The sequence below is a fragment of the Phoenix dactylifera genome, unplaced genomic scaffold, assembly GCF_009389715.1.
Source record: "Phoenix dactylifera cultivar Barhee BC4 unplaced genomic scaffold, palm_55x_up_171113_PBpolish2nd_filt_p 001043F, whole genome shotgun sequence".
Taxonomy (NCBI): Eukaryota; Viridiplantae; Streptophyta; class Magnoliopsida; order Arecales; family Arecaceae; genus Phoenix; species Phoenix dactylifera.
Window position 1 is genome coordinate 128,863 of NW_024068395.1, and position 19,641 is coordinate 148,503.

At 38.3% G+C, this 19,641-nt stretch overlaps 1 protein-coding gene across 12 annotated transcripts; it reads left to right on the forward strand.

Annotated features, from left to right (window-relative positions):
• Positions 1-901: 901 nt before the first annotated feature.
• LOC120107848 (protein LNK1-like) lies at positions 902-18,813 on the forward strand. 12 transcript variants are annotated; one of them, XR_005509469.1, is made up of 10 exons: positions 902-1,111; positions 1,206-1,283; positions 7,829-8,201; positions 8,348-8,456; positions 8,574-8,871; positions 8,983-9,075; positions 13,918-14,640; positions 15,246-15,388; positions 16,115-16,351; positions 18,132-18,267. XR_005509469.1 is itself a non-coding variant. In XM_039121338.1 (10 exons), the coding sequence occupies exons 2-10, from the start codon at positions 1,269-1,271 to the stop codon at positions 18,402-18,404; spliced, it is 1,941 nt and encodes a 646-aa protein (XP_038977266.1). In that variant the 5' UTR covers positions 902-1,111; positions 1,206-1,268; the 3' UTR covers positions 18,405-18,813. The 12 variants fall into 12 exon arrangements, 9 of the variants coding, with proteins under 9 accessions (XP_038977266.1, XP_038977268.1, XP_038977271.1 ...); XM_039121338.1 differs by lacking the exon at positions 16,115-16,351 and adding an exon at positions 18,354-18,813; XM_039121340.1 differs by lacking the exon at positions 16,115-16,351 and adding an exon at positions 18,357-18,813.
• The last annotated feature ends 828 nt before the right edge of the window (positions 18,814-19,641 follow it).

Sequence of the window (19,641 nt, forward strand, 5' to 3'; positions counted from 1 at the left end):
CAATTCTAGCATTCTAGGTTCATAGCAGGGTTTTGATAATGACCGTCCTAAGATTACAAAAACCATTACTGACAACATTATACAATGGTTATAATCAACCAAATATACTCGTAACTCTATTATTTAGTTGTGATAGGTAGTTACATGCAAAATTTGTTGTTTCAATACTGGATCATGTACCGGTGTCATACTAGCACATTATCGATATGGGTTTGGCATACCGAGTATCGATACGTCATCCATACCGTATACTGGTACCGAATCGGTATGGTACAGTATGCCTAGTATTGTTTGGTTTATAATGGTAGGGTATACTATGGTTATATATAATATTTTCAATAGCAAACATCAATGAATGTGTTAGTTATAATTGCTATAAGGGTGGTAACAATTTTTGGCTGTAGCGGTTGGCCCCAACGGAGTTACATGACCAAGTGCGAGATCTGGGGGACCCTGGCCCAAACCCTTATCCAGAATCAGGTCCAAATCGGTTCAATTCGCCTAAATGTTAGGCCTACCGAACCAATTGTCCCATATCTCTACCATCCAGTCCCAAGATGTACCGCCGCAACATTTATTCCCTACGTATCCCCCCGCGCAAACCCCCAGAACGGCAACCTCGAAAGCCAGACAAAGACTAGCAGTCAACACTACACTCCACCGCCGCCTCACCAGAACAGGCCGGCCCCACCCACTTCTCCGCCAAACTTTCCACCTCCACGTGCCGGTTAATTAGCGGCCCCCGTGCTCCGAGCCAATCGGCAACTGGGAATAGATCGGATCCCGTACTTCTCTCGGCCACGAGTTAAGGGTAGGTGGGTCCCACCGCCATGGGTCCGCCTCGGCCCTCCGAGCTCCGCCTCGCATTTAAAATAAAAAAATTCAGGGAAAAGCGTTTTATTTTTCTAAAAAAATTTGGTCTGGGAGACGACGGCAGTGGGAGGAGAAGGCTCTGGAGAGAGCGGGGCGGACAGCGATTCCCTTCGCCATTGAGATCTAGGGTCAGGGTTTCTGGCTTCTCGGATCGATCGGTTCTGGTCCGAGGTGATTTTGTGGGAGGATCCGGTGAAGTCTGGAGCTCCGAGGTTTTGAGGAGCTTGGAAGGTTTATGGTTGGCTTCTTTTCGTTCTTTCTTAGTGCTTTTTTTTTTAATATCTGTTTTTAGCTGAAATTGTAGTAATTTGGCAGTATTTTTGCCATCGCAGTAAATATGAGGCTGGATTCGACGGTATTTTATAGCTTTGGTCCGGGATAAAGTATCTGGAGGGATGTCAGATCATGAGGTATATTTGCTTTAGATTTTGATAATTCTCGAAAAAAGTCAAATTTTGGACGTTTGGAGCTTTCCTGTTTATTTTGGATTTTTAATTTTACATGTGAAGTTTAATTGTTATTGTTTCTAGAAGTAAAGAAGTTCACACTACATCTAGTTGGCATTTTCTTTTATGGATAGCGTCATGAAAATTTTTATTTAGCGAACTTTGAAAAAAATTCATTAGGCTGTGTCAATTTATTTGTGGATTTCTTTGTGCTTTTGATCCCCTAATCATGAGGTTATACATATGTATGCTACTGAGCTTCCTCTATCACAGTTACGGTACTGTGGTTTAGCAATTAGATATATTTTATGATATTTGACATGGTTTCCCCTAATGCTCCCCCGCAATCTGGTGTTTGATGTGGAACATACATCTCGTCATTTAAATGATGAAGTTGCTTCTTGCACTTTGGTCTGGTGAAAGCATCTATAAGCTGATGTTGGATCAAACATTAGATATGCTTAGTGGCAGGACATATATTTTCGCACTATTGATATGGTCATCAACATGGCCTATTGTTCCGGTACTGGGCACAAAACTGGGTGCCTAGTGGCACAGGTTGGTACGGGCCTGCGTCGTGTCGTGCCGAGTCTGTACCGACATAGTAGAGGAGGCAGGGGAAGAGTGCAAACTGGAGAAAGGAAGAAAGAGAAAGAGAAGGAGGAGAGGGAGAGGAAGGCTTGCGAAGGGCCGGCGGAGGCCGGCGGAGCGCTGTTGGAGGCCGGCACCCGGGAAGGAGGCAGAGGCCACGGTCGGGTCCAGGATTCGCCGGCCTCCACCACCCTCCGCTGGCCTCCCCCCTCTCCCTCTCCCTCCCTCGCCCGCTTGCTCTCTCTTTTCCTCTCTTTCTTTTTCCTTCTCTCCCTCCAACAACTGATTTCGTTTTGTTGCCGGAACCGTTCCGGTACGCCGCCGGGACGGCTCGGTATGGCCGAAACTGTTCAGGTCCGCTGCCGGGATGGCTCGATATGACCGGAACTGCCCGATTTGAGCGATGTCCGCCAACCCTAGCATCAAAGTTCTATAGGTTTCGAGAGCTTATGAAATACATGTTGGCAGCATTTTGTAATGTTAGCACGATTTTATCATAGAAGAAGTTGGGCTGGTTTGACCGAATACCTATAACATCTAAATATACGAAATAAATAGTGAGGTGATCTCATGGCTTAGGAAGGCCCATAACCCACAAATCCACCTTGTCTAAGGAGCGAGAGCTAGTTTGTTATTCTTTCTGAGAAAACTGGGAGTACGTTCATAAGCATGACTGCATTATTCAATGGTGAATTTTTCTGTTAGGATACATGGACCAATAGAATCAATGGAAGGCTTGCAGCTTTGGTCAAGGTTTTTTGTGAGCATGAACCTTTATTGAGTGTAATGTAACATCCCAGGACCTCACCCCAAAAATGGCTAGCCGGAAGTTTATTGTTTTTGGGTTCATTGATCATGGTATAAGTACCCGTAGATCTACCCAGCAAATATAAACCAATATGGAACTAAACACACGCCCGCACGGATCCTCACATAATACCAAATGTCACGCCCCCGCTGCGCGAGGGCACGTGAGGCACCCAGTGCCCCACGTGGGGGCCACATGAGGGGGAAACCACGGGGCACCCGCTCGCCCAGATATTGTCCCGGTTCTGGAGCTTCACGCAAGCGTCCTTCACCCTCCCCGGTTTCTTGTTTTCCACCCAAAACCGCAGTCTGGCAGGGATTTGCGAGACACCCGCTCATATGCCCAGGCTCTAAAACCGAGTCTATTCCGATGTGGGACTATTGGGGCCTCACCAACCCTTCCCACCATCGGACAAGAGTCGTCCTCGTTGGTCTCTGATACCAAATGTCACGGCCCCGCCTCTGCGAGGCACGTGAGGCACCTAGTGCCCACATCGGGGGCCACATGAGGGGGGAACACAGGCTCCCCTGCCAGATAATTGTCCGGTTCTGGGGCTTCACGCAAGGCTCCTTTCACCCCTCCCCGGTTTGTTTTCCACCCAAAACGCGTCCTGCAGGGATTTGGAGGACACCCGCCTCATATGCCCCAGGCTCGTGGAACGGAGTCTTCCGATGGTTGGGACTATTGGGCCTCACACCAATGTCACGCCCCCAGCCTTTTGCGAGAGCACGTGAGGCACCTAGTGCCCACATGGGCGGCCCAACATGAGGAGGGGAACACAGGGCTCCCCTTGCCAGATATTGTTCGGGGTTTCGGGGCTTCACGCAAGCGTCCTTGCACCCCTCCCCGGTTTTTGTTTTGTCCACGCCAACAGCGCTCTGGGCCAGATTTGGAGACACCCGCCTCATATGCCCCAGGCTTCTGGAGACGAGTTCCTTTCCGATGTGGGACTATTGGGCCTCACACCCTTCCACCATCGGACAAGAGCCGTCCTCGGCTCTATACCAAATGTCACAAGCCCAGGACCTCACCCAAAAATGGCTAGCCGGAAGTTATTATTTTTGGGTTCCTTGATCCTGTATAAGCTACCATAAGAATCTACCCAGCAAATAACCAATGTGGAACTAAACACACGCCCGCACGGATCCTCACATGTTATCATGTGATAGACTGTAGGCACTCGAGCAACTTTATGATGTTTCTTTCTTGATTTTCTTATAAATTGACTGAAGATTTAGTGTGGCCTGACTGAGGTTACCTTTCATCAAACTCAATAGTGTTGTTTTGTTGCAATAAATCATGGTGTATGATCCAGGTAATCTCATGTCAACATAATATCTGTTGTTCATTGGCACTATTAGAGGCGAATATCTGAGCAATCTTGATTAATATATCAGTGTGTCAAAACCTTTCATGCAGAACTGATGATGAAGTTCTTGAAGGGATTGATAATATGAATGTTGTTGCTGGTGATACAACCTAGTCAACATAACCAGTAACATAATAAACTTTGAATGAGCTTGGTGTGTGCTGTCATATCTGTCTTCAATTTTGTATGTTTGCATAATAATGTCTCAAATCCAGAGTCAAGAAATCTCTTTCAGAGTATAATGATATCTGTCTGGGACTCTGGGTAATGGATACTTATCCACCGGAGAAACCTGGGCTGGTGGGGAGGGGTGAAATTCCTCATATAATTGCCATAAGAGGCACTATTTATATTTAGATGATGCATATGCCAATAGTATCCGAGGGTGGACCTTGGCGCAATAGTTAGATTGCTCCACTATAACCTAGGTGCCATGGGTTTGAAACATGGAAGCAACCTTTCCATACGCAGAGTAAGTCTGCATACACCCGACCCTCCCTAGACCCTACAATGGCGGGAGCCTCGTACACTGTGACACCCTTTATATGCCAATGGTATCCCTATGTTATTAACAAGAAACATCTCAGAATAGAAAGTCCAGTTAGTAGCATCCGAGCTTTACCACAATTAATAGTGCCATTAAAATACCCATTTACATCCATGGGATTATCGTGCATCAGCATGGAGGTGAGAATCCAAGTTGACCATTGACTGAAGGGTGAGAACATAGAGCTTGTTCTGTCTGATTGCAAGGAGAGGTCGAGTCAATCTTCCAAGGGTGCTTATGGCTCCTTTATTGAAAGATCGACATCACAACTTTGCCAATCCTCATTCTTGCAACTTCTCATTTTATTTGTGATTCGCATCACATCATTTAGGGTCTTGCACAACTTAAGAAAAAAGGTGGGTTCAAATCAAGTGGAGAAAATTAGAATGAATATGCCGTCAATAGTTGACGACCAGTCGTAGGAAACAAGATTCATATCTACCTTTTATGATCTCAATCACGGAATGTAGGTATAACATAGGGAAGTATTTTGGGTGTGGTGGTAATTGCAACAAGAAGCAAAAATGGGGGCATTTGTCTGTATAACTAATAGTTGCTGGTTGTGGTACAACCGTGCTAAGGTAGCTTGAATCTTGGACACTCCAAATTTTGTGTTTCTTGAGATATCAGATTCTTGGACACATTGGAAACTTCAAGACATTTTTTGACACTTATAAACTTGCCAAGTCAATATGTCACCTCCTAAATGCATCTGTATGCAAAACTTCTACAGAAAATTGTCAAGCCTACCATAATATTTAGTAACGGATATCATATTTATAAAATTGTGCAAGTGGTCTGGTTATACATTTGATGCAATCCATTCATAACTTCATATTTACATGCACAATTATAAGATATAGATATTCATATATGTCAGGTTCTTAAAGGATTCTGTGCTGTACTCTTATTGACCCTTGACTATTTGCATACAGAGACCCCATTAAGTGTGAAATGATGATTTATCAAAAGGACTTCCCTTTCTTGTATAATAGTAGTTTCTATGCGCAATTAGTAAGGTAGGTTGTCATCAGATTGAGTTAACAGCAAAAAATAGATCATAAATTTGCTTGAAATCTCAACAGATGAGTAACTTTAAGAACCTGGTGGTATTCACAGTTTCTAAATGTGTACATGCTATTATATACAGTTCTTTACATGTGTGATGGAAAATACTACATCCAGAGATATAGTCCATTAAATTGGCATAAATTAGTGTTCTAGCCTCCTTTAAAGGTTTGCTGAACTTCAATGGTCCATTCAGCCTTGCTCCTCAAGTTTCATCGTATTAGAGCACCAAAATCATCTCCCTGTGACATATTACTGTCATGATTGTTGTTAATGCTTTGAGTATCATGGTAATTTAACTGATACTGCTGTTGATCTCCACTGATTGGATGTGATAGTAGTACGGAATCTTACTATAATATGTTCACTAGTATTAAATAATCTAGTACTTATTGGTCACAAAACAAATCACTAGATTTAGAAATTCTCAGGTTCTTAATATCAAATATTGGATATCTAGTTGCTTGTAAGAATGAAGAGCATTTCACCACATTGACACATATCATTTATAAGTTATGCACTATTGTCCAGCATTGGTATGAGATTGGATCACTTTAGTAAGCACCATATTGTCCCTTTATACCTTTCCTAATAGCAATTCCATTCTTCAATACAAAAGAAGCAAATTATCCTTTCTTCCAATTACATCGCTGCTAATCTGGCTAGAACAAGCTAAATTCCCCTATTCTTATCAGTTTTTGCCTCTTGCCCTCATATTTCATCACATGACATCTTAACCGTCTCATGCCAACCTAATTTATGAGATTGCAAGGCTTCCTTCCCTTTTTTGCTTTTTTCTTTTGTATTATATGTATTTCTGAATGCCTTCTTGATTTGTTGGGCGGGTGGATGTCTGGGTACACATGAGACCAGGCCCTAAAACCCCCTCTAACATAATTCTCAAATTTGAGTGGCGATGAGGTGGTGGACATCTGACAAGTGGGACTTTCTTAGGGAAAGAAAAGAACTTGAGGTAATTTTCATCTTCTCCATTAGTCATTATTTTGCCCTATGAAACAGATATTTGGATTTTGGTAATGTTGAGTGAAGTTGGTGACAAATGATGTCAATTGATCTAGAACAATATCACTTCGTACCAACTCAACTCAGCTCAACTAAGCCTTAATGAAGTTTTCTGTCGGCTTCAGTCATTTGGATCGCCCTTGACTTGGTTGGTATCTTGCTTTAAAAAAACCTGGGACGATAGGGAAGCTCAAGACTCCATTTATGCCTAGACCAAAACTGGTTTGGAACCAACGAAAAAAAAAACGGTCTTGTCTCGAACTTCTTTGATCCTTGCTTGGATTTCGGCTCGATCGACAAAAAAAAGGAGTAGAGTAGCCCCCCTAGAACTGACAAAAGTCGCTATCAATGAATTTCCGAGCAATTCTAAACCAACATATGCGATTCATTCCCGTTTTATTTCTCTATTTTCTTCTCTACCTGAACTCTGGTTCTTTATCATAAGGTCATCCCCCACCAATGCCAATGAATGATAAGTACTTTTTTTTTTTAGTATTTTTATTTTTTATTTATTATCGCAAACTAGTTAGGTCAGCTACACGAGTCCATATAAGAAAACAATAACAATACCAATTTAGTTTTATTTTTTCTTATATTTTGATAGAAATCTAGTAATGGTGGCCACTGTAATGCAACCACACTTCCGGAGGAGCTCTGCCAGTTGATGCTTTCAATCACTTATTTCCGAGCAAAGGTGCTATTGATTACATATTGAAATGGTATTCAACCAATATTCTTTCTACCTTTACAATGAAGATAAAGGGCATGAGGTCATCTTTTGTGACATATGAATTAATTACTAAAATAATTTTGTTTTTTGTTATATCTTTGGAAAATTCAATACAGTGAAAGAAATATATTGCTGCACTTGCTTCCGCTCAGCAGAAAAGTTAGATCATTTCAGACTATCTTCTGTTCGATAATGGTAAAAAAATTGGCCAAAGATGTTCATCGATTTTGATGCTTTCTGATCATTTCAAATTCAAAATACATGTTCAATCCAGTCCTTTCAGAGTTTATATAAGCATTGGGTTATTAATATTGCATACTATCAGATTTAGATCTTTCTTATATATAAATAATTATAATTTCATTGCTTCTAGGCAATGTTGAGGAACTTAGTTGTTAACTGGTTTGTCCAGACGGAAAATGTTACTTGGTTTGAATTTGATGAGAGTGGTCACCAAATGCATCATCAAGGTGGTGAAAGGGTTAAAGAACCTGTAGCATTAGGTGATTTTCTTAAAACGCCACAGTATGAAGTAGGAAATGATGATGGAAAGAGCACAAGCAGCAGAGGATCTAAGAATAAAAAAGTTCTTCAGGAAAAATATGAAAGAGCTTTTCGTCCTTCTCCAAAGGTTGGAAGCTCCACTGTACCAGAGGGCTCATGGTCTCATGAATCAAGAAAAGTAGTTCCAGCAATTTATAATCCTAATTCCTTCGGAGACTTCACTTCTTTGGCTTCCCAAGATGGTAAATTCCTAAACTACTGTTTCAAATAATGCAATATGTATACAGAAAACAAGATATTTTGCATCAGAATCCTATTGTTAAATCTAGGATTGCTTCCAGGTAGAGTAAAGGCTTTCATTTCTCACTTCTTTATAATTCCATTGCAGATGCTGGACTTGTTTATGTGGAAAATCAACACATGGACAGAGAAAATGATATCCTATATCATGATTTGCCTGACACTGGCAGTTTCGAGGATATTGATAGAATGCTTAGGTAGCTCATATGGCTGTTAGTCTAGATCTGTTTTCTTATTTCTACCGTAATTTCAACTTTTTCTGCCATGATAATTGTTTTCATTTGTATTTTTCTTATTCTTTTTCTTTTTTGGAGGATTTGTGAATCCACATTTGGGCAAGGAAGCAGCTCTGCAGATGAGCTATCATGGTTTTCATCTTCTTCACAAAGCACCTATGGGATAGGAGATGCTTTCAAATCATACTCACAATCTTCAATTTTAGACCCAACAGCTTTATATGGTACATTAGCACATCACAGAGCAATAACCAATGTTTTTCCTGAAAGCAATCCGTTTGCTGATGATAGTGATAAGATCTTGGGTCATTGTTATCGATCTTTTGTACCAGTCAGCAGTGGTGAAAATAAGAGTGACTGTACACCGCAAGAAAAGGTTGGTAAACGTTCACATCATGGACACTCATTTTTATGTGTGGTTGATAGGAATGAAAGTAGAACATTTACATAAAGTTAGTTCTTAGAGTGCTTGCTTCTATATCTGCTGGCATATGATGGGGATGGAAGTACTGAAATTAAATCAACTCTTATACAAGTCGGCGATGAAAATAGCTTGAATGAATGTGAGAATTTTAATATGGTAATCAGCATACCTTCATATTTTTTCCTTTTTTCCATTTTTTAAAGCGAGAATGACTTCAATGAATGCGAGGCCCTGGATACAATAATTACCATATTCTCAATTTTAAGTTTTTATTGAATTGCCACAAATCTCTCGCATTGACATTCAATTAAAAAATGTTTCAGCATTTGCTGGCCCACTGGTTAAATTGATCTCAACACTTTGTTTCAGAATCATGCATGCGGTGGAAGTTGGATCTATATTAAATTGTCTGATAAAACAAGTTAATTAGATAGCATGAAACTTATGAAGTGAATTTGTGCACATTATTTGGGTACTCTTTGTTGATCACCAATTTGGAGCAAGGAAGTAGGTGTTTAAGGCTAAGGATGACCAATGAAATCTACGAAAAAATAGTTGACCTGGACCAAGACGAGGAGAGTTAAGAGCATATGCTGATGATTATCCAACCAAAGCCCTTTTCAGGTCCTCCAGATTGGCCTGACATGACCTTACCTTAACTATTGATCATGCTGAGTCTACTTCAGGTTCACCCAAAAACCATCCAGAAGTTGAGTTTCGCTAAAGGTGAAAAGAGGAGATCCAAGCAATCTGACAATCTGCAACCTGTATAATCTCAAGAAAAAGATCCAGCACTCAAAATTCCAAAACCCTTACTGAATTGAAATTTATAATTGAGAACTAGAAAATATGATCTAATTTATGACAACTTAATGCGAAAAAACAAGATAGTAACATTGTAATCTGTAAATAACAAGCTAGAAAAGGAAACATATTTTGAAGATGCTTCTTATGATAATTCTCCTGTACTTTACTACCTCTCTTATTATTGATGCTGTATTTTTCAGTACACTTGAAACTGAGTGCATGGAGACGGGTTGGAAGTGAGATTTGGAAGAGAATCTGGTGAACGTAGAGGAGTTCCTACCTACTAGCACCAGCAGCAAAATCCTATCTTGTGTTCGAAGAAGGCCATCTAGTTAGAAGACTGGCTTTTAAAGTGGGGTCAAAGTTCTAGTCTTATTTGTAGTCAAGTAATAGGCATAATTGGTGAAGGACCAGTAGAATCTTAAAGAAATTTCACCAGTATTTTTGATATGAAATTAGAAAATTAAACTAGTTCAATCAGATCCAGTATCAAATCAGCTTTCCTAGCACGCTCTGAATTGCGTCATTTGGAGGTCAGGCAAAGAAGTTATGGCCTTTCATGCGTAGTACTGTTTTGCTCAAAGATATGCTGATATTCACAATTTTTTCATCGTGTAGCTTCTCAAAACTAAACCTGATTTTTTAACTAATTTCTAGAATTGTGCCCATACTTTTCTTCATTTGGAAAGGTTGTTGCTCAAAATAGGAGTTCTATTAAGTTTACTTAAAGGGATATATTATTTATTTTCCTTTCATTTTCTAATTATAATTCAAGTTCTGAGCAGTCATGGAACTCCAAAACCATCAACTTAGTCCTCTTTTCTCATATAGTTGAGAAAATTGCTTGGTTTGATTGCTATCTTGAGTGTTTTTCAGGTCCTTTTCTAATCTCTGTTATTGGCATGGCATGGAAAACTTGCCATGCCAGCATCACTTAAATCCTTGATTTTTGTTACTTCTATATTTATTCTACAAAAGCTTAGCCTTCATCTTTTGCTTTGTTCTATCGAGATCTTGCTTTTACTGAGGTTAGTTTTGCTTTTTTCTTTTAACCTAGATTTTATGCTTTGAAGCCTGCACTGCTCATGAGTGCATTAATTGTTCTAGTTCCAATGATGAAGCGGATATGGAACCTTTGATGAATGGTTCTGGCCACTAAGCAATCATACATGGATAGAACAAAATTAAGTTTTTTGTTATGTTCCCACATGGACACAATATGACATATCTGACACGTGTCATATGCTGTAGAGATGGTTTGTTTGAGTGGTTCTACGTTCACAGCACCTCTCTCTCTCTTGCGGAAGCCAGCAAAGGAATGAAAGAAAAAGAAAAAGCAAGATGTGTAGTTGTGAGAGAGAGGGCTAGAGAGAGAGCTTGGGCATGAATCCCATGCTTTTAAATTTCCGATCCCTTTTTGATGGTGAAGGGAATGCACAATCAAGTGGGCAAACAGGCCATCCTCCTCTTTGGCTGGCCTAGGGTTTGTGGTGAATTGGGACTAGCACGAGAAAAAGAAAGAGAGAAGGTGGCGGGTTTCCAATTGAATGGGTGGATGGGCAAAGAGCTTACAAGGTGCACCCAAATCTTTCCCTGTATTAGGCCTACCACCATGTCAGGTCCAAACTAAAATGGAGTCAAACAATACTATATTCCCAAAATAGTTGCTTAGAGCAATTACAACTTAAAACTGTTGCTTATCAATAGTCTAAATATTTTGAAGCCCACATAAGTGACTTAATAACCACGATAATTTTGAATAAAACCCAAGATCATATTTTATGTATGAATAATTAAATTATATAGCCATGTTCTTGTGTCGAAGTCTTTTAAGCTTGCTGTGTCTGATTCTTCAGCACACTTGGACACTTGACACCTGCATCCTGTGTCCAGGTAACACCACTAATAAGATGCATGGTAGCAATTAAAACAGCTGAGAAAGTTGTGAATTATAGAGGTTTGGTTGGTGGGAAAGTCTCTTGTAATCAAGTGAGTTTGAATTATAATATTTAAAATGCTTTTGAAATATCAAAGAGTTTCATACATCATGCAAGGGGCAAATATGTTAGGTTTTGCAATTGATAACTTGAGCTTTAGTTTTAGTGTGTAATGAGATTATTCAACTAGAAGGATATGCTGAAATAATACAGCTAACTCGATCTGTTGCTATACCTACAAAATAGTTAAGCAATGAAAGCAAAGAAGCTATTGACTATGAGGTGATGCAGGGATAACACATCAAGGAAAAGTGCAATCTGATGAAATTTTGAAAAGTTTAGTTTGTTCTTCTGATCAAGTCGATTGAATAATGATTTTAGTCTTGACGGTCATTCTTCTGGGTTTTCTGCATGTTTTTAGCTACCTTTTTTACTTTTTCTTTCAAAGTACCGACTCCTACCCTTTGCACCTCCACGTGATATCCGTAGAAAGGTTCAAATAGCACAGAATATAAGCTAATAAAGCATATATTAACAGTTCATTAAGCAATACATAAATGTGTCACTAAATCATAAAGAGCATCTAGGAAATTCAGATAATAGTAAACTTTAGTTCACTGCAGTCCAAATCTTGATATGTTACACGGGGTTTCACTGGTGCTTGAAGACTTAGTGAACAGAAAGTTACTGCATAAGGCTTATTCATATTTTTTCTTTCTCACTGGATAGGAATATGGTTTTAATAAAACCAAATGTATAAACAAAAAGAAGGAATCAAGGACAATGCAGCTATTTCTTATGTAGTTATCCCTCCATGTCATCATGTGGGAATTAGAGACATATGCCGGCTTTAGATGGCTTGCATTGTTGCGAGGTGAAGAATATTCAACAATAACTAGGCCTGAAACTTCCCCTCTTAATCGCCTAGCAATGCCTTGTTGCACACAAATCTCAGGGAGGAGCTAACTAAATATTTCAAAATTAACACTACAACCAAGATAGAAAGATAGAGTTAATTTCTCATGATACAGAGGCTCCCAGTGTAAAATAAAAGTCTCTAGATAAAAACAAATTTTTCTGCTAACAATGCATTTGGAGAAGAAATGCAGAGATTTGTTCATACTTAATCATCTTCAGCTAGCGGACTACTAGTTTGGCTCTCCTTGCAGACATGAAATCTTGCCAAACTAAATACATCCTTTTATGCTATTTATCATTGCACATAACCTTACATTGAATCTTTTTAACCCTACTAAGAGCATTGCATCAACAGAGCCATGTAAGATGGACATATTGGCGTAAGAGAGCATGCCGATATATGTTATATACAGAAGCAGTCTTAATTAAGCAATGCGCTTTACTTTGTGGACCAAAATGGGAGAAATAAGGTGGGTGAGTGGAGGAGTGATAATATTACAGGCTGACCACCGGCCTCTCTTAAGTAACTACTTCTATCTCCCAAAAGTGATGGGGCTTCACTAGTTTATTTAGCAGAAAATATTTTTCTATATTTTCATGCATATTAGTACTCCTCATTTAAAACTACAGGGCTTCTTTAACGTGAAGGGAGAATGTTTCTGACATTTCCATGTAGCAAAACGATCAAAAGAAGAGGGGGACTTGCATTGCATTAGGAGAGTGAAATTTCATAGCTACTATTTACAGTTGTTCATTTCACATTTTACTTTATGTTGACTGTGTTGTGGAGCCATTTCATGTTAGGGTGAAATAACAGCTATGAGATTTATAATCCACATAAAAATTAATGTTATGTATTCAAAAATGAACTTGAAATGGCATGCCTGCTAAAAATATATTTTATTATGTTATTATTGTTGTATACCTTCGCATGCTTTACTTTCTTGAAGCATTGGGTATAATGGACCAAAGCAAGTTATAGGCAGTCTTGTGTTTTGGATCCTTAAAGAAAGTGACATTTATCGATCACACAACTAGCATTCAGACTATGGTATGGACATTATTTTCTAGAAAAAATCATGTTTAAGTGTATAAGTTATGCAGTCAGTGTCTATATCATGTTGGTTAGACTTCCAAGCATTTGATTTACAGATGACATATTACTGTCACTATATGTGACCCTTTAATGTCAGTTCAGACCTATGATTGCAATTTTCTTTCAATGATTTATGATTTGAACAGGCAATCTTGGAGTTTTTTCTCACTGGATTGCCTAAGATTGCCTAGTCCACACTGTATTTTATATCCTTCAGTTTCTTCATTTGAGTTTCTACAGATTAATATGCACTTAAAGAAGCTGCGAAGACCATACTTATTTGAAGGAAATGAAAAAGATCAACTTTCAGAATCTACAAGTAACATGTCTTTCTGTGGCCCTGGCCAAATGCAGCAAATTGCTGATCAGGATAATGTCTCTTCAGTTTTCTCAGCTCAACCTTATTCCTCTCAACTTTTTCCGAAGCAAAATCATGTTTGGGGATCTAGTTCTTCAAGCAACATGCACACCTTCAGGCTTCGTGCACAACTTGAAGGAATCCTTCCTCTTCATCAGGATCTGTTTGCACAGAAAACATTAAGCATTTTATCTGCAAGTGATTATAATCCTTCCTCCTCTTATGAAGTCTCTGCACATGCTAGCAATTATTTTCCACAGTGCATGGAGAACTTGCCTGTTCCTTTGTCTGAGCCTCCAGCTATGATGCCTGAGGAAATCAATGAGAAACCATGCCTTGAACAGATTTTATGTGGTGCATCGTCTGCTAAGCATCCATCTCACCTGTCTTCATCAACAAGTATAACATCACGTCAGGAACAGCACCATACATTTCAGCATGAAATTAGAGGTGACAGTGTACAAAAGGACATAAGCTTTAAACTTCCAGCAATTGAGACAGATTCTTCAACCATACAAGAAAGCCCTTGCATGACGTCTGGCTTTTCTGATGATATCTCACTGAAAGCAATTAGCTTTCAACAGCTTCAGGATGTCATGCTTCAGGTATATCTCAACTCATTTGATCTGTTTTCCATCATTTGTACGCACTGTACATGTACATTCAGATGGAATGATTGTTCATACATGTAAATGGATATATGTGTATATCAGCATTTGCATACTTTCTTGTGTAGCTATGTGTTCCCATGGCATATAGAAGCTTACAATCTGAATCCACGATTTCATATGATCATATTTGTTCACTGTTACTACCAGATATGCTTCAGTGCAATTCTATGCTTGTGTAGATGCTCGAATCCAGAATGCATGATTTCATATCAGTTCTGGTTCCCTATGTTTGATCTGCTGCCAGCATGCTATGCACCATGAACAATCCAAATACATATTCCTTGGTGGATATTTCTGTAAAATGCTCTCCATTGTACACTCAGAATTCACTTCCTTATATTGAATTAGATTTTTTCTACATTAATGTACAGGCATAGGACTATTCAGTGCATCCAATTTTTATGTTATTGCACCAGATTGGTACCTTTTTATTTATTCTTTCATGGATAGGTCAGTCGAGAATTTACTAGGAAGTACAAGGACCGTTTTGGCAGTGACTGAGAAGTACTCACTTTTTTCTTTTCACTTTCTAAATTCAGTTGGATAGTGGAACAAGACTCTGCATAAGAGATAGTTTGTACCGTTTGGCACAGAGTGCTGAAAGAAGACATAATTTCATTTCTGCAAACAATTCCAGCAAAGAGAGAGGAGGAGGAATTTTGGATACAGAGGAACCAAACAGGTTTTCCTTATCCCACTAAAGCTTCTGGATATATATTTCTTACATCCAATGGATTTTTTTACTATTTGGCACTGTCACAAAAAGCATCCAAAAGTTACTATAACACATTGGTTAAATCACTTGTTGGCTAAAATAAATTAATTTCTTAAATAAAGAAGAAGCCCATTCAGTTATATCAGTTAAAGGGCAGGCTTGGATGTGTTTTCATGAGGGAAACCCACAAAAGAAACACGCCAATAATTGCATGGGAGCATTATCCCAAGCTGCATAGGCCTGCCTTATTGGAGGGCTCACTTGGTATATCTATTAGTTGTTCTAGTAGGTTCTTCTATATCTATTATAATCATCAAATCCCTCTTTAATACATCATTCTGAAAGGTAACAAAATGACCTCCAATGATGCTCCATCATGAATTTCATTCTAGTAATTTAAGATTAACATTGATTCTTGTTCTTCTATCCATATTTCTCCATCTCTTATTACTTGTTAAGGCGAGAAACTGGCCAGATTATTCCCTTGGGATTGTTGCTACTTTTTCTAGTTTTTATTCACACCTCATACTTACTTCTACAGATCCTTAGTTATTTTCATCATCTTCGTTCTAACAGATAGGAGCAAAAGTAGTTATTTTGTTGTTGTTCTTAGCATTTTATGTTTTTAAAGCTTCTTTGGTTTCTTGTTCGGCCTTGAGATCTTGTCCCTTGACTTTTCAAGTTTTTCTCTAGATGTTTGAATTGAATGCAGCAAGGGGCTTTGGATACCATTACCAGGCCTGGAGTTTTCTTTGTCTTGAAATGATACAGTACTGGTAAGGTACCAGTATGTTCAGGACAGACCAAGACAATTAGTATCAACAAGAATAAAAAGCAACTGTTATGCAGCCAGTATGGTTGGCATGGTCTATTGATACACAACCAGCATGGACCAGTTCAAGAGACAATTGATGTACTGCATCCATACTGGTACTATTTTTCTGTTAGAATTGTACCGGTACCATTCAAACTGGTGGAATTTAAATCATTGGAATGTGGGCACATGTGCATTATTAAAATAATTTTGAGCATATGTTTTCCATTTTCCCTTAATCTTACCATTCACTAATGTTATATTGTTGTTAATTCATCTATATGGCATATATCTTATAGTTTCTTTGAATTCATCTTTGGTAATTTACAAACTCGCCTTTATTAATCAAACTATCATACAGATAGAAATGAACCCAGATTTTTTATAACCAGGGGCACTGTTTACTTGATGCATGATAACTGAACCTGAATCATAATAATATTCTATTAAACATATAAAAGTTATACTAATGAATTAAAATTATTTGGTATAAACTAAAATATTGAAAGATGGAAGAGTTCTTAAGCTACTATTTATCATATTTTTTGATCTTTTTTCCCTTTTTTCAGCTAATTTCTTTAATCTATTTTAAGTATCTAGAGGAAAATACATTGCATGCTGCTTCCTTTTTTTTCATCTCAAGAATTATCGACAGGCTACTTCTATTCTGAACTCTTTCATTAAGAGGCATCTGATGTAGTGGACAGAAAAACAGTTTGCTATGTCCCAATTATCAAGAAAAAACTAACTTTGGTTAGATATAATCACAATATGGCTAGGCCAAGAAATATTGCGAGTACTGAGTAGTAAAGACGGAAAAAAATATTCATGAGATAGACAATGAAGGAGCTTGGTAAGTGGTCGTTAGCTATTGTCAGGAGTGGGTGGAGGAAGAGAGGTGGCCGGTGATCATGTTAGAGAGGGAGAGACGGACAGAGACAGAGACAGAGAAAGAGAGAGAGGTAGAAAGAGACTTGGTCCACCTTTAAATTCTATAAAAACTTTTAAGTCATCCACCTGTTGGATATCCTTATGGTCCCACTCATATTTGGCACATGTTAACTTCCACTTTCCCACATTCAGCAATATTTTCCTCATGAATGTTTCATGCAACTCATTCTTATAGCTCTGTTTGGCTCTTTGCTCATCTTTTGGTCCCAATCCTTAGTTTTTGCTCATATTCATGACAACCAGTGAAAATAGTGTTTGCTCCAGAACAGGAAAGTAAAGAGAGTTTTGTTTTATGCAATCTGTTCACAATGGAGACAATTATTGAAACCATCTAGATAAAGTAGTCAAAAACTATGATTTTGCCCTTTCAGTAACCTTGGTAAGGAATATATGTGAATGATTAGGAATGACATTATGCCTTTGTTACTTTACCATGTGTGTGTGTGTGTGTGAAAATTTAATTAAATAATTTGTCTTTTTTGTATCTGTATGTTTTTTTTTCTTTGGGGTGGGAGGAGGGAGATATCTTGGCTTTATAGAGATTTTTCCAAAAGAGGCTTCAAGAATGCTTATTAAAAATCTTGGGCAAAATGGGTCGCACTTTGTTTTATTAGTGTCTGCATATGGCACATGTGCTGTTGTCTTTCTCTTTTATCAAATGCTATTTATTATCATAAATTTTTTGATTAAGAATGTGAAAGGAGGGATTTTTTTTTGTTTAATGGATTCTATCCTAGAGTATAATATATGATGTGTTAGACATTATGTGCTGGGTCATTATTGACTTTAATTTAATACAATATGCTTGTGACAAGAATCTGAGTGCAAAGAATATCGTCCTTTAGAGAAAGATTTGAAAATGCATGAAGCTTTTTTTCCCTTGTGGATAGTTAACAATTCTTCATGTTTACCATCAAATTTATTCTGCATGTTGGTCTTTGTCAGGTCTGCGGGGTATATAACTACTGAAACTGAAACAAATTCAATAGATCGCTCAATTGCACATCTACTTTTCCACAGACCCTCAGAGACTGTGACAAGGTCCAGTGAATGTGCAACGTCCCTTGAATCGCATATGATTGTAAGTTTCTTATTGCAAATGTTGTCCTAGCCATGTTTTTTGTACTATTCAAATCTTCTGCTCATCTTTCTTACTCTATCATGTAGCAGGATGAACAGATACATGGTCATGTACAGCTTCCAGGAAGTAATTTCTGATGAATTTGGTCCAGCAATGAGTATTCAGTGGTTGTACTGAAGTTCCACAAAAGGAACTGATTCAGCAATATGACATTTGGTGCTTCAGCCACAGCTTCCACATAATGGACTGCTGCCCTTGCTCAGAAGTGTCATTTGAGTGGTATCGTAGTGATGGGCAGGTTTTTATGGTGTAATTTTGAGTATAATTAGCTCTTTCTAACATGGTTATATATTATATCCGAGCTACTATAACATGTATACCTTAGTTCTCACATGGCACCATTGAAACTAACTAAAAGGATAAAATAAGGTGATATGTAAACTCATTGGTTCTTTAAATATGTGGATATTTAAGTCAGCGCTTTCAAGCCATGTGGAAGAACATGATCCTTTTAGTTTATTTATTTTATGTATCTCTTAAAAAGCAGTACAAGCGTGCACTGTATGTGGTTCTTCTTCATTAGATATCATTATTTATTTCTTGCTCCTATGCTCGCATTGTTTATGCTTCGTTATAGTTTTTTTCGCAAGAATTTTCAGATGTGTCTCCATGGATAACATTCTTTTGTCATCTGTGTTGTTTGAATAGTTCGTTGTTTGATCTACCGAGAAAAGGTTATTGCGTTAAGATTTTGAAACGCTATATTATATATTTAGTGTTTCTTTTGGCTTAGTAGCTGGAGCCTTATTATTTCTCTGATGTACTTTTGGGTTATCCAGGAGGACAGGGAGCTTATGTGAAAATAATTCTATTGTTCTGTCATTCCTATTGAAACCCAATGTCAAATATGTATGTCTGTATTTGTTAAAGAAAAATCAGAAACACACCATATTATAGATTAGTTTCTCCTTGCAACCAGTCCATTCATGATGCGACCATAGTGATCTGCCATTAAATCAAGGCGTGAGACTTTTCTAGTGATTAACTCTCCAGCTGGAGTTATTATTAAATGATACCATTTGACATCTGGTGTGGGGTTTTCTCGAGCTTTTATAGGCTTAATTTAATTACTTGGTAGTCAAGGATCAAGCAGCATTGAGCAAAGAATTGCAGAAGGATTTACGACTTACAGATCCAGAATGTCAAAATTGTATGAAAATAAGACTTACATTTGGTTAGGATATAAGTAAGATGCAATTGTTCATCATAATAAGATGTTTAGTTGCACTTATTTGTGGGGATTAGATGCTTTACGAGCAAATTTTTGGTAGAAAAATGCGAAAATAGCTCAGTAGTCAAAATGCTCTTCGTCCT

Coding starts and splice junctions, on each gene's coding strand:
- LOC120107848 (XM_039121338.1), top strand. Junction 8,872..8,982: donor ACTGTACACCGCAAGAAAAG/GTTGGTAAACGT, acceptor CTATATCTGCTG/GCATATGATGGGGATGGAAG. Junction 9,076..13,917: donor AATGTGAGAATTTTAATATG/GTAATCAGCATA, acceptor GAGTTTCTACAG/ATTAATATGCACTTAAAGAA.